This window comes from Stegostoma tigrinum, chromosome 6 (assembly GCF_030684315.1).
Source record: "Stegostoma tigrinum isolate sSteTig4 chromosome 6, sSteTig4.hap1, whole genome shotgun sequence".
Classification (NCBI taxonomy): domain Eukaryota; kingdom Metazoa; phylum Chordata; class Chondrichthyes; order Orectolobiformes; family Stegostomatidae; genus Stegostoma; species Stegostoma tigrinum.
The window spans coordinates 106187815-106201979 of NC_081359.1; the positions used below are offsets into that span (position 1 = coordinate 106187815).

The 14165-nt window shown below is 49.1% G+C and overlaps 1 protein-coding gene across 2 annotated transcripts in view; it reads right to left on the reverse strand.

The window, feature by feature from the left end:
* Positions 1-14165, reverse strand: part of myo7aa (myosin VIIAa) — a 152878-nt gene that overhangs the window by 93782 nt on the left and 44931 nt on the right. For both annotated transcript variants that reach the window (XM_048532748.2, XM_059646833.1), the window contains exons 15-16: positions 11444-11581; positions 4959-5117 (exon numbers count right to left, since the gene is read on the reverse strand). In XM_048532748.2, the coding sequence (XP_048388705.1) occupies positions 4959-5117; positions 11444-11581 (297 nt within the window). The remainder of the gene's footprint in view (positions 1-4958; positions 5118-11443; positions 11582-14165) is intronic.

The window sequence follows — 14165 nt, forward strand, 5'->3', positions numbered from 1 at the left end:
TATAATTAACTACTCCTCATTGGAACAGCATTCCATAGCCCTTAGCAAAGACAACTGGAGCAAAACAGTTATCCTTAATTAGAAGGACAAAGAGGAAAAAACGCTGTTTGCTACAGAGAGTTACATCTATCAGTTTCAAACTCCAACTTTAGCTAAAAGCAATACGGAAACCCTGGGTCTGGAGAGAGCCACACAACTCCACCCACTCATGCTTCTTTTTGTCTAAATTTTAAAAAGAGGTCAGAGCTGCTTGCCCACTACTTCTGAAGCAGGCATTCCAGCACGGCTGGGGCAACACCTCTCTGCAAGAGAAACAGCAGAGAACACGTCTGTCTCAGGCAGACTACAGTCATAATTAGGAGTTATCTTACTGAAACACCAGATTCTGAGGGACTTGACAAAGGTAGAGGTTGAGAAAGGGTTACTAGTTGGGGGTGTGGGGAGGAAAGAGAGAGGAGGAGGGGGGAAATCTCAAACCATGAGATTTATTTCATAACTAAAAAAGAGCTCATTCGTTTAAAACTAGAATGTATAGTTATTTCTTCTAAGAGTGAATATCTGGAAATCTCTACCCAGTTGTGGAGGCTGGATCAATGAACACATTGAGTATTATAATGGAATCCCTATTGTGCAGGGAGGTGCCATTTAGCCCATTGAGTAGGCACTGACTGTCCAAAGAACATCCCACCCAGACTCAACCCCTACCCTATCCCTGCGTTTTCCACAGCTAACCCACAGCCTGCACATCCCTGGACACGATGGGCAATTTAGTATGGCCAATCCACTCTAACCTGCACATCTTTAGACTGTGAGAGGAAACCAGAACATTCAGAGGAAAACTCTCAGACACAGGGAGAACGTGCAAACCCCACACAGGCAGTTGTTAGAGGGTGGAATTGAACCTGGGTCCCTGGTGCTGAGGCAACAACCACTGAGCCATCATGCCAACCTTCATTTAAAAAGGAGTAACGAATGGATTTTTGAAATATTGCTTTGAGAGCTAAGGAATAGGCATGAAAGAGGTGAGGCCTGGGGTAGATCAGCCATAACTATAAAGCAATAGGGGCTAGATGGCCTACTCCTGCTCATATCTGAGCTTCCAATCCAGAGTCTCTAGTTTTGGGTCCCACTTAAAGACTTGACAGTTACTGAATGGCCAAACTAGACAAGCATCAACTAGGAATCCTTGCAACACTTGCCAATGACACCAAGCGGCAGAATTCTTGGTTAGCCATACAAGGGGAGAGAAACTGGAGCTCTATGCTCTGTCATAGCTACCTGCTTAGAGGTGCACATTACCACCACTATGCAGACTCCAGGGATGGCCAGGTTGGTGCCAATAGCGTGGGTTTCCATCCTTGTTCCAGAAGGGACAGATTCCAGATCTGCCCACAGATGACACTGCTGCTACAAATTGGACTTCGTTTGGGCAGAGATGACATGAGGGCAAGCATCCTTTCACCATGTAAACCTTCAAGGTCTCTCAAAACCTAACATGTTCAAACAAGATCACTTCTCATTCTTCAAAGGATATAGGCCTAAGGCATAGGCGCAGAGTAAATCAAATGGCCATCAAGTCTGTTTCATCATTCAATGAGATCATGGCTAATCTGATAATTTACAAACCCACTTTCCTGCCTCCACCCACCCCACCAATAACCCCAGACAGGGGACAAACAGCCTGGTGCTCTTATCACTAGGTTATTAATGCAGAGAAACTTAGCCAACATCCTGGGGACCCAGGTGCCAATCCCACCACAGCAAGTGGGGCAATTATTATTCAGGCTGATATTACATCAAAATTATGCAGTACAGAAGAGGCCCTTTGGCCCATCTAGTTGTGCCGCCAAAGCTACACTTAAATCTGCACTAGACCATAGAACCTTACAACATGGGAACAGGCCCTTTGGCCCACAATTGTTGTGCTGCACAGGACACCAAACGAAACTAATCCCTTCTGCCTGCCCTCAGTCCATATCCCTCCATTCCTTAAATATTCACAAACTCATCCAAGTGGCCTTAATACTTTTATTGTATCTGCCTCCACCACCAGCCCTGGCAGTGCATGCCAGACTCAAGGTCCACTTTCCTCACTAGGTCTCCAGCCTCAAATACTATGATGAGAAATGAGAGGTGATCTCATTTGAGCACAAAATTCCTACAGGTACATGTAGGCAAGAGGTTTCCTAAGCCAGGGTGGGCTGGTTGTAGCAGAGTCTCAGAATAAGGCACAGACTATTTAGTGAAAGACAGGAGGAGGAGGAATTTCACAGAAGTGAAAGTTTTCTGAATTCTCTGCCCCAGAGGGCTGGGGGCTTACACATTGGATATGGGCGACAGCGATCGATAGATTTTTTTTTAAAAACACAAGACCTCAAGGGATTATGGGATAGCAGGTGATCAGCCAGTGATTTGTTCCTGTAGCAGGACAGACTCAACAGGGCTGAATGACCCCCTCCTGCACCTATTTTCAACGTTCCCGTGGAATCAGAAGGGTCACAGAACGTGGAATAAAATGTTCTGTACCACCACAGAGATCAATAGCAGCATTCTGGCCGATTGTGGTGCTGCAGAGGCTGGGTTGGGTAAGGGGTGTAAGGAAAGTGTTGGAGTTGACAAATTATCACATAGCCCCTTGTTCTCCATAAAGCTGGCCACACACAAGCTGCCCATCAGCTGGCCGTTCCAGTCAGGACAGGTCAGAGCTCAGGCAGCAGGGAACATAGCCAAGGGCAACACTGGCCCCCAACACCATTCCTTGCTCTTCCTTTGTTGATCAGTGATTCACACCTTATATCATGAACTCTGTTGTCACAAACTCTCGTTTCTTCCATCAAACATGCCTCCTGTGGCAGAGAGTAGGAACTGCAGATGTTGGAGAATCTGAGATAAGGTGAGGAGCTGGATGAACGCAGAGGAGCAGGAAAGCTGACGTTTTGGGTCTGGACACTCCCACTATTTCCACACTTATCTGCCTCCCCCCTCCCTATTTATTCCAGAACCCCCCCTACCCCTCCCCCATTTCTGAAGGTAGGTCGGTCTAGGCCCGAAACATCAGCCTTCCTGCTCCTGATGCGTTCATCCAGCTCCACATCTCATCTCACACCTCCAGTGGTGTCTCCTCCTCACTCATTTGCTCAAGCCTCATCCTCTGCTTCTCATCTCTCAGTTTGGACAGAAGATCATCAACTGAAATGTCAACACCACCCTTCCCATTGCACCACCCGCCCCCCAGCATCCAGAGCTGTGGAACACTTCCAGAAGGTCCAGTTTTTGTTTCAGAATCAAAAAGATCATACACAGGGCCTCAGGGCCTCAGGCTGGGAGGAGTGAAGCCACAGAGAAAAGGTTATAGCTGACTTGAAGGGCAGACATGTGTGGGATGCAGCATAACAGCATACAGAAAAGATTGCCCTTCTATAGGAAGGATATTATTAAATTGGAGGGGGTTCAGGAAAGATAGTTACTGGGACTGGAGGATTTGAGTTATAAAAGGGGCTGGCACTCTTTTCTCCTCGAACATAGGAGGTTGAGGGATGATCGTATAGACACTTATAAAGTCATGGAGGGGAACAGAAGGTGAATAGCAAAAAAAAAACAAAAAAGGTCTTTATCCCAAAAAGGTAGGGGAGTTCATGAGCAACAACAGAAGTTGCTGGTAGAGATCAACATCTGTGAAGCTTTTCTAGCACTTCTGCTTTTGTTCCTGGTTTACAGCATCTGTAGTGCTCTCGGTTTTTACTTAGGAGAGTTCAAAACCAGCGGGGCATATAGGTGAGAGAAGGAAGAATTTAAAGTAAAAAAGGGACCTGAGGGGAGGCTTCTTCACACAGAGTGGTTTGTATGCGCAAACGGCCAGTGGAAGTGGTCAATGCAGGTACAGTTACAGCATTTGAAAGATATTTGGACAGATGCGTGGACAGGAAAGATTTAGAGGGATAATGGACCAAGTGCAGGCAAATGGGGCTAGTTTAGTTTGGGAAAACGTAGGTGAGTTGGGCCAAAGGGTCTGTTTCTATACTATAGGACTCTAAATGCTCCAATGTTTACCACTAGCCAGGATGACCTGCCTCACCAACATGTCCCAAACTCAGTATACAGTAGGAACAAGAGCATCACATCAGAATCTCGACTCTGACAAGTACTCATGTGGTTTGATGGCACTCAATGGGTCTAAGGCAGACTGGTTGGGGAGGAGACAAAAGGCTTCGTCCTCAAAAGGAGGACCAATTATTACACATCAACACTGAAAACTGCTACACACTAATCATTAGAGCCGATGTTTCTATCCTATCAGTTAAGGGCTGATTGTCTTCACTTGCTCACGTCTACATGCTCTCCAGGCATCTTCCAGAGATTAGATAGCTCTGATAAAGCCTGCTGCTCTGGTTAGCTCAGTTGGCCGGACAGTTTGTTTGCAATGTAGAGCGATGCCAACAGTCCAGGTTCAATTTCCCATCCCAGCCGACTTCACCACAAAAGGCCCTGAGATCTCAACCCCATCCCTCACCACAGGCATACTAACCCTCAGCTTTAACTCCCCACCAGCCATCCATCTACCTTCGTAATGAAAGGAGGGAGCCTGTGGTATATTTGGACAATGGTGACGTGCACCTCTCAATATTCTTCCAGAAAGTGTGAAATCCTCCCCCTCTGATATTTATACACAGTGATGTGCAGCTCTGCGACATCACTGCAAGGTCACTCCACGGTCCTACTCCCCTTGCACAATATTTAAGATAAATGAATAGACAGACAACACATGGCAATTCCAATATATTCCTTGAACATATCTCCCCACTGCAGTAGCACTACGCCACATGGACCACAGCATTTCACGGAGGCAGCTCAGGGGGCACTTAAGGGAATGGGCAATAAATGTTGCCTGTGATCCCAAGAATCAAAACGTGAATGAAAACTTCAGTGAAAGCGCACTGGTAAGCAAAGAAGAGGTTTACCTGTTTGTAAGCGGGTTTCACTCCGGGCATCAATACCCGATAGCGATCGACAAACTCCACAAAGGTGTAGCGAATGGGATAACCAGCCCGTCGGATCCGAATGGTCTCCATCATTCCCGAGTACCTCAGCTGGCGGACACACAGTTCCCGGTCAAACAACTGTCAGAGAACAAAAAGGGAGAAACCAACAATGAACATGGGTAATGACGGGGAAAGCAGACAATGCAGTACTGATTAGGTGGGACTCCTCTTCCCTATCATCAGCTACTTGGTGACCAGGACATCACTCGGACTGCAGGTAGGGAATGGGGTGGAGCATACTCACAATCCCTCTGAATGAATGCTGAACTTATGACTGAGGGAAGGTTACATTTGGGATTGTCAGGTGACCTGATTGCAAACATTCAAAAGGGCAAGAAACCTCAGTGGGGAGGGGTAGCGTAATGGTTATATGATTGGACCAAATAATGCAGAAGTCCAGGCTCATGCTTTGGCAACATGGGTTCAGGCCTCAACATGGGAGCTAGTTGTTCAAACTGGAATTGACAGTTAGTCTCAGTGATGGTGACCATGAAACCATTGTCATTTGACAAGGGAAAAATTTAAAAAAAAACACCCCATCTGGCTCACTTGTGTCCCTAAGGGAAGGAAATCTGCCCCTCCTTATTTGGTCTGGTCAACACATGACTCCAGATCCACAGCAATGTGAATCATAGAATCCCTATCACGTGGGAGCAAGTTATTTGGCCCACTGAATCCACACTGCGCCCCTGAAGAGCATCCTACTGACACTCACCCCATCCAATAATCCCGCATGTCACATGGCCAGTCCACCAATCCTGCATATAATTGGACTGAGGCGGGGGGAAACCAGAGCACCTGGAGGAACCCCAGACATAGGAAGAACGTGTCTGTGGAGTTTGCACACAGTCACCCATGGACAGAATTGAAGCTGGAATTCTGGCACTGTCAGGAAGCAGCACTAACCAGACCCACTATGCCACCCATTCTACTACACTCTGAAATGGCCTAGCAGGCCAGTCAGTTCAAGGCAATCAAGGATGTGCAACAAATGCTCAGTCTCCCAGCAACACCCAGATCCCACAAAAGAGGCAAAGCTGCCCAAAATTCACTGAGCGGAGTAACATCATTTGCCACGGAAACCTACATCTCACGCAGTCACCTGCAAAAGATGTGGAGATAGCTAGCTTGTTCACAGGGTGCACTTCCTAACCACAAATGTCCAACTTTACAGCCAAGTTATGACTTGGTCTCACCAACTGGATCCATCATCCACCACCTTGAAAACTGTGCCCCCACCCCAGGCCAATGCCCCGCCAGGGAAAACTCTTGCCTCCACTGACCTCAAAACCCCCCCCTCGACCTAACGAGCCCATTCTGGGACAACATGGAAAATGCTAATAAATAAAAACAACAACAACATGGCAGGTCTGTCAAAGGGAAGATCAGCACATCCTCGAACAACCAAGGGCCACTTCATCTCATTGGGAACTGAGCAACACCAGCGAAACTCAGATGAAAGTGGGGGCCAAGTCTAAACCAGAGATAATGGGAACTGCAGATGCTGGAGATTCCAAGATAATAAAATGTGAGGCTGGATGAACACAGCAGGCCAAGCAGCATCTCAGGAGCACAAAAGCTGACGTTTCGGGCCTAGACCCTTCATCAGAGAGAGGGATGGGGTGAGGGTTCTGGAATAAATAGGGAGAGAGGGGGAGGCGGACCGAAGATGGAGAGCAAAGAAGATAGGTGGAGAGGGTGTAGGTGGGGAGGTAGGGAGGGGATAGGTCAGTCCAGGGAAGACGGACAGGTCAAGGAGGTGGGATGAGGTTAGTAGGTAGCTGGGGGTGCGGCTGGGGGTGGGAGGAAGGGATGGGTGAGAGGAAGAACCGGTTAGGGAGGCAGAGACAGGTTGGACTGGTTTTGGGATGCAGTGGGTGGGGGGGGGAAGAGCTGGGCTGGTTGTGTGGTGCAGTGGGGGGAGGGGATGAACTGGGCTGGTTTAGGGATGCAGTGGGGGAAGGGGAGATTTTGAAACTGGTGAAGTCCACATTGTTACCATATGGCTGCAGGGTTCCCAGGCGGAATATGAGTTGCTGTTCCTGCAACCTTCGGGTGGCATCATTGTGGCAGTGCAGGAGGCCCATGATGGACATGTCATCAAGAGAATGGGAGGGGGAGTGGAAATGGTTTGCGACTGGGAGGTGCAGTTGTTTGTTGCGAACTGAGCGGAGGTGTTCTGCAAAGCGGTCCCCAAGCCTCCGCTTGGTTTCCCCAATGTAGAGAAAGCCGCACCGGGTACAGTGGATGCAGTATACCACATTGGCAGATGTGCAGGTGAACCTCTGCTTAATGTGGAATGTCATCTTGGGGCCTGGGATGGGGGTGAGGGAGGAGGTGTGGGGACAAGTGTAGCATTTCCTGCGGTTGCAGGGGAAGGTGCCGGGTGTGGTGGGGTTGGAGGGCAGTGTGGAGCGAACAAGGGAGTCACGGAGCGAGTGGTCTCTCCGGAAAGCAGACAGGGGTGGGGATGGAAAAATGTCTTGGGTGGTGGGGTCGGATTGTAAATGGCGGAAGTGTCGGAGGATAATGCGTTGTATCCGGAGGTTGGTAGGGTGGTGTGTGAGAACGAGGGGGATCCTCTTGGGGCGGTTGTGGCGGGGGCGGGGTGTGAGGGATGTGTCGCGGGAAATGCGGGAGACGCGGTCAAGGGCGTTCTCAATCACCGTGGGGGGGGAAGTTGCGGTCCTTAAAAAACTTGGACATCTGGGATGTGCGGGAGTGGAATGTCTTATCGTGGGAGCAGATGCGGCGGAGGCGGAGGAATTGGGAATAGGGGATGGAGTTTTTGCAGGAGGGTGGGTGGGAGGAGGTGTATTCTAGGTAGCTGTGGGAGTCGGTGGGCTTGAAATGGACATCAGTTACAAGCTGGTTGCCTGAGATGGAGACTGAGAGGTCCAGGAAGGTGAGGGATGTGCTGGAGTTGGCCATCTCCAGCACATCCCTCACCTTCCTGGACCTCTCAGTCTCCATCTCAGGCAACCAGCTTGTAACTGATGTCCATTTCAAGCCCACCGACTCCCACAGCTACCTAGAATACACCTCCTCCCACCCACCCTCCTGCAAAAACTCCATCCCCTATTCCCAATTCCTCCGCCTCCGCCGCATCTGCTCCCACGATAAGACATTCCACTCCCGCACATCCCAGATGTCCAAGTTCTTTAAGGACCGCAACTTCCCCCCCACGGTGATTGAGAACGCCCTTGACCGCGTCTCCCGCATTTCCCGCGACACATCCCTCACACCCCGCCCCCGCCACAACCGCCCCAAGAGGATCCCCCTCGTTCTCACACACCACCCTACCAACCTCCGGATACAACGCATTATCCTCCGACACTTCCGCCATTTACAATCCGACCCCACCACCCAAGACATTTTTCCATCCCCACCCCTGTCTGCTTTCCGGAGAGACCACTCTCTCCGTGACTCCCTTGTTCGCTCCACACTGCCCTCCAACCCCACCACACCCGGCACCTTCCCCTGCAACCGCAGGAAATGCTACACTTGTCCCCACACCTCCTCCCTCACCCCCATCCCAGGCCCCAAGATGACATTCCACATTAAGCAGAGGTTCACCTGCACATCTGCCAATGTGGTATACTGCATCCACTGTACCCGGTGCGGCTTTCTCTACATTGGGGAAACCAAGCGGAGGCTTGGGGACCGCTTTGCAGAACACCTCCGCTCAGTTCGCAACAAACAACTGCACCTCCCAGTCGCAAACCATTTCCACTCCCCCTCCCATTCTCTTGATGACATGTCCATCATGGGCCTCCTGCACTGCCACAATGATGCCACCCGAAGGTTGCAGGAACAGCAACTCATATTCCGCCTGGGAACCCTGCAGCCATATGGTATCAATGTGGACTTCACCAGTTTCAAAATCTCCCCTTCCCCCACTGCATCCCTAAACCAGCCCAGTTCATCCCCTCCCCCCACTGCACCACACAACCAGCCCAGCTCTTCCCCCCCCCACCCACTGCATCCCAAAACCAGTCCAACCTGTCTCTGCCTCCCTAACCGGTTCTTCCTCTCACCCATCCCTTCCTCCCACCCCCAGCCGCACCCCCAGCTACCTACTAACCTCATCCCACCTCCTTGACCTGTCCGTCTTCCCTGGACTGACCTATCCCCTCCCTACCTCCCCACCTACACCCTCTCCACCTATCTTCTTTGCTCTCCATCTTCGGTCCGCCTCCCCCTCTCTCCCTATTTATTCCAGTTCCCTCCCCCCATCCCCCTCTCTGATGAAGGGTCTAGGCCCGAAACGTCAGCTTTTGTGCTCCTGAGATGCTGCTTGGCCTGCTGTGTTCATCCAGCCTCACATTTTATTAGCCAAGTCTAAACCAGCTGGGTCTGCCTAAAGAATACGGGTTTCCATGATGACCACTCCCAGAGCCAGTGAATTAACTAGATTATCTTGAGGAAAGTTAACTCACCTTACTTACAAACAAAAAAAGGGGATATGGTCTTAATGTCTAGATCTGACTGTGGAGGCCTATGAGACCAGTGCCCTACATCCCTCCCTCTCCTATAGGCTCAGTTAGCTGGACAGCTGGTTTGCAATGCAGAATGACACCAGCAGCATGGCATGTGATCCCAAGCCCACTTGAAGTCACCATGAAGGACTCTCCTCAGCTTCTCCCCTCGCCACAGGCAGAGTGTCCCTCGGGTTAAATCATCACTCGTTGTCTACAGGCTGGCATGACAATGTTGGCCTGCAGATCAAATGCTGCACTTCCCTAAGGTCAGTCTAATGCCCCAGGCTGATTTTCCCCTTCCCGTCCATGGATGTGTTCCAAACGGGATCAGAAATTATGGAAACATAGCCCGTGCCATCAAGAAATCATCTCACTAGACAACCACCTGCACCCCTGAGCCTATCGACTCCCAAGAACTGTGGGTCATTGTGCTCACGAGAGCAGAACCATTAAATCGCTCCTCCTTACTTCCCACACACACTCTTCCCCTGGCACCCCCTCCATTCCATAGGACCATAAGACATAGGAGTGGAAGTGAGGCCATTCAGCCCATCAAGTCCATGCTGCCATTTAAATCATGGCTGATGGGCATTTCAACTCCACTTCCCTGCACTCTCCCCGTAGCCCCCGATTCCTTGCGAGATCAAGAATTTAATCAATCTCCGCCTTGAAGACGTTTAACGTCCCGGCAACCACTGCACTCCGTGGTAATGAATTCCACAGGCCCACCACACTCTGGCTGAAGATATGTCTCCTCATTTCAGTTTTAAATTTACCCCCTCTAATTCTAAGGCTGTGCCCAAGGGTCCTAGTCACCCCACCTAACGGAAACAACTTCCCAGCATCCACCCTTTCTAAGCCATGCATTATCTTGTAAGTTTCTATTAGATCTCCCCTCAATCTTCTAAACTCTAATGAATACAATCCCAGGATTCTCAGCCGTTCATCGGTAGGTTTAACGTACTATTCCAGGGATTATCCGTGTAATCTCTGCTGGACACGCTTCAGCGCCAGTATATCCTTCCTGAGGTGTGGGGCCCAAAATTCCAGAATCCCATTACAGCAGACGGAGATGATCTGGGAGATTTGCTTTCAGTGTGCTCGTTAGACAGGGTACACCCTCAGTTTAAACTCACTACCAACTGGCTGTGATGACAGCACAGCCCCACAGCCCTCTGGGAGTAGGGTAACTGTATCTTTATAATGACATGAGGCACCACAGCTATTGCAGATTAGGAGGTGGGGGGTGGGGGGGGGGTGCGGGGGAGAAGAGATTTGAAACTTGGGACCCTCTGGAACAAAAAATGGACAAACACTAAAAACATTGTGAAAAAAATGCCCCTACAACAACAACAAATCAAACTGCTCACACACAAGCTGCAAATAGCATGGGTGGGTGTCTCGAACCCAGGGCTTCCGACAGGATCCCCTCACCCTCAAGCTGGAGAATCCTGCCAGTTTTATTACAACCACTCCAACCCCCAGGGTGGATATTATACAGACAATGCATTTTGGAGTCTACTACTGCATTACATCTAGAATAGCAATTGTCATTGTGAATGTTTACAAAAATTAAGTGAAAAGTTGGAAACCCCTCAATGTTAGGATCCCTTTTAATAACACTCTGCTCAGTGAATGATTAACTGAAGGAGGGTGCTGACCTGAAACATCAACTTTCCTGCTCCTCTGATGCTCCCTGGCCCGTTGTTTCTCCAGCTCCACACAATGTTGTCTCTAACACCAGCATCTGCAGTTCTTGCTATCTCTAACAATTCGTAAACAGTTCTTTTCCCCTCCCAAGCTCCTGTGCTGACAGCTGACTCCTTCCTTCGCGGGACAGTCAGTCAGTCATTTAGCCTGTTTTTTCACTCAGATGGAGCCTGACCTGACCAGACCCAACCCAAGCTGTTTGACCATGCTTACCATCGACTTCTTGTACTCATTGGGTTTGATGCAGCGGACGAAGAAAGGCTGGCAGACGCTGAGAGTTTTCATCAGCAGCTCCAGCGAACGTTTAAACTGGCTGCTGAGGGTTGGTGAGCGCTTCCTGGTCTCCGCTCCCTGGGAACAAATGTAAAAATGGAAGTTAAAACACAGGAAGCAATGAACAGCCAGAGACACTCTTTTGGAGCCTTGAGGGTCATCTCCATTAACCCCTGCTTGATCGTTAAAAATCTTCACTTTAAATTTTCCCATCAAAAGGAGGAAATAGCTTTCTGATGCAGTGGAAACAGGAACAGAATGCTTTATTTTGCAATAATTTGCATTTATATATCACCTTCAAATGGCATTAAATGTCTCTGGCTTACCGAACAAAGAAAATGACAACAATAACCATTAGAGGGCATTCACCCCATCGTGTCAGCACCAACTGAATAACCTGGCCACCCATTCTGTCCCTTTCAAAGTGCCTGGTCCATATCCTCACAGGTTCTAGTGTTCCAAGGACAGACCCAGGCTTTTTTGTTTATAACGCATTGAGGGTTTTTGCCTCAACCCCGAAAATGACTTGAGAATCCCAGACACTCACTATCCTCTGGTGAAAACATGCTTTCTCACCTCCGCGCTCCCCCCCCCCTCCCTCCCTCTAATTCATCTACCAATCACCTTAAAATTTGTGCCACTTGGTAAGTGACCTCTCTGCTAGGGGGGAGGACAGTCCTCCATGACCACTCTATCCAAGCCCCTTGTTATCGTGTTCCCTCAGTCTCCTCCATTCGAAGGAGGGCAACCTTGCCCTATTCAATTGCTCCTTCAATTTACAAGCCCTGGCGACATTCTTGTAATCTCTTCTGCACTGCCTCTCTCGTAAGCACATTACATCCTTCTGGTAACGTGGTGACCAGAACACCAACTGCAGCCTACTATCTTCTATAGGTCCAGCATTACACTCCAGCTCATATCAGCCAATGAAAGCTTCCCATCCAACTTAGTTACCACCTTATCTACCTGACCTGCCACCTTCACAGACCTGGGGACTTGGAATGCAAGATCTCACTTCCTCTTCCTCTCCTAATCCCCTCCCATTGGTGACATATCCTCCAGTCTTTGCTTGCCTTTCCTATAAAAAGGGAACAGGATATAAAGGAAATATTGGGGAACACGACCAAACGTTTGGTCAAGGAGGTAGACTTTAAGGAATGTACCCTCAAAAAAAAACAAAGAGGAGAGGTGCACTGTACAGGAAGAGAACTCCAGAACCTGATGTCTGGAAAGCTGAAGACAGGCTACAAAAGATACAATGTAAACCAGACATAGGCACAGAGCCAGCGTTGGAGAAATGAGAGATCAGAGGACGGTGGGGCTTGAGGTGGGGTTAAAAAAAAAGAGTTCAGGAAGAGAGTGTGGCAAGAGGGGTTTGAACACAAGAGTGGCCATTTTGACATGGAGCCATTTCTCAATGGAGCATTGTGAAGAGTTCACCAGGGATATTTAACTTGAATAATGGTCTTCCTAAACATTCTTCTCTCCTGTAGAGTTCACCGGCCTGAGCTATTAGACCAGGGTCACATTTTCAGATTTGTGGAGACCGCAAATCTGTGGGCATTCAGACTGGATTCTCAACGACGTGGCTGTCTGTGTCCCTCAGGAGGGACATGAACCTTCCGAAATTCAACTGCAAAAAGGAGGCCTCACACATTTCCCACGACCCCACAACAGTCAATCTGTCCATTCTGTAGGGATATTTTTTTTAAAAAAAAGTAGTGTTCTCTGCCCTCATTTTAGTTCTATGTATAAAAATATTGGGAGGTTTGAGGGATGGGGAAACAGGAACCGAGATGTTATAAAGAAAGAGGAACAGGAGGCAGCCATTCGGCCCCTCAAGCCTGCTTAGCCGCTCAATGGGGTCATGGCTAATCCAACATTCCTCACAACCATTTTCCTGCCCTTGGTCTGTAACTCTTGATTCCCCAACTAATCCAGTCATAAAATGTGACACATGCTGCTTCTGGCAGGAGCAGATTGAAGCAACAGATTAGAAACAAACATCTGGAATACTGGGAGCAGTGCCCACAAACTTCTCAACCGCATGTTTTAACAGATAAAAGATTCTACATAGTGCATGCCATGCCTCTGCAACAGGTCCCTGACATTTTCTACAGGAAGCAGGAAAGAAAAATACTCCAGTCCCCACCCCCATCAACTCCCGCTGAGTGCCCTGGGCTCATTTTCTCCACAGATCAACCCACAGGTCACGTATTTCACAACTGAATTAATAAAGCTGGGTATAATTACAGCAAATTTGCTTCAAGGAGATATGGCTCGTATCAGCGTCTGACTGGGGACAGAGGGCAGCGTGAAAAGGCTCCAATTGTCAATGTTTCCATATCAGAGAGAGGGAGCAGACTGTCTGGGTGTGATGTGGGGAGGAGGCAGGGAGCCTTAATTTCTCAATGCTTATCGATCAGACGATCGACTTACTGGTGGATCCCTTGTTAAAAGGACACAAGTATGGGGTCAGTGCGAGAGGCAACCTCCTTGTGGCAGAACGAGGGGTGGGAGAGGCAGCAACAGAGAAAGACAAACATCAGGTTGCTTTTCCATGCAACCTGCCTGACAGGCAATAGCTACTTGACAACCCAATGGGCAGGGCTTTGTTTTTCAATTTGGTCATGGGATGTAGGCATTGGCTTATTGCCCATCT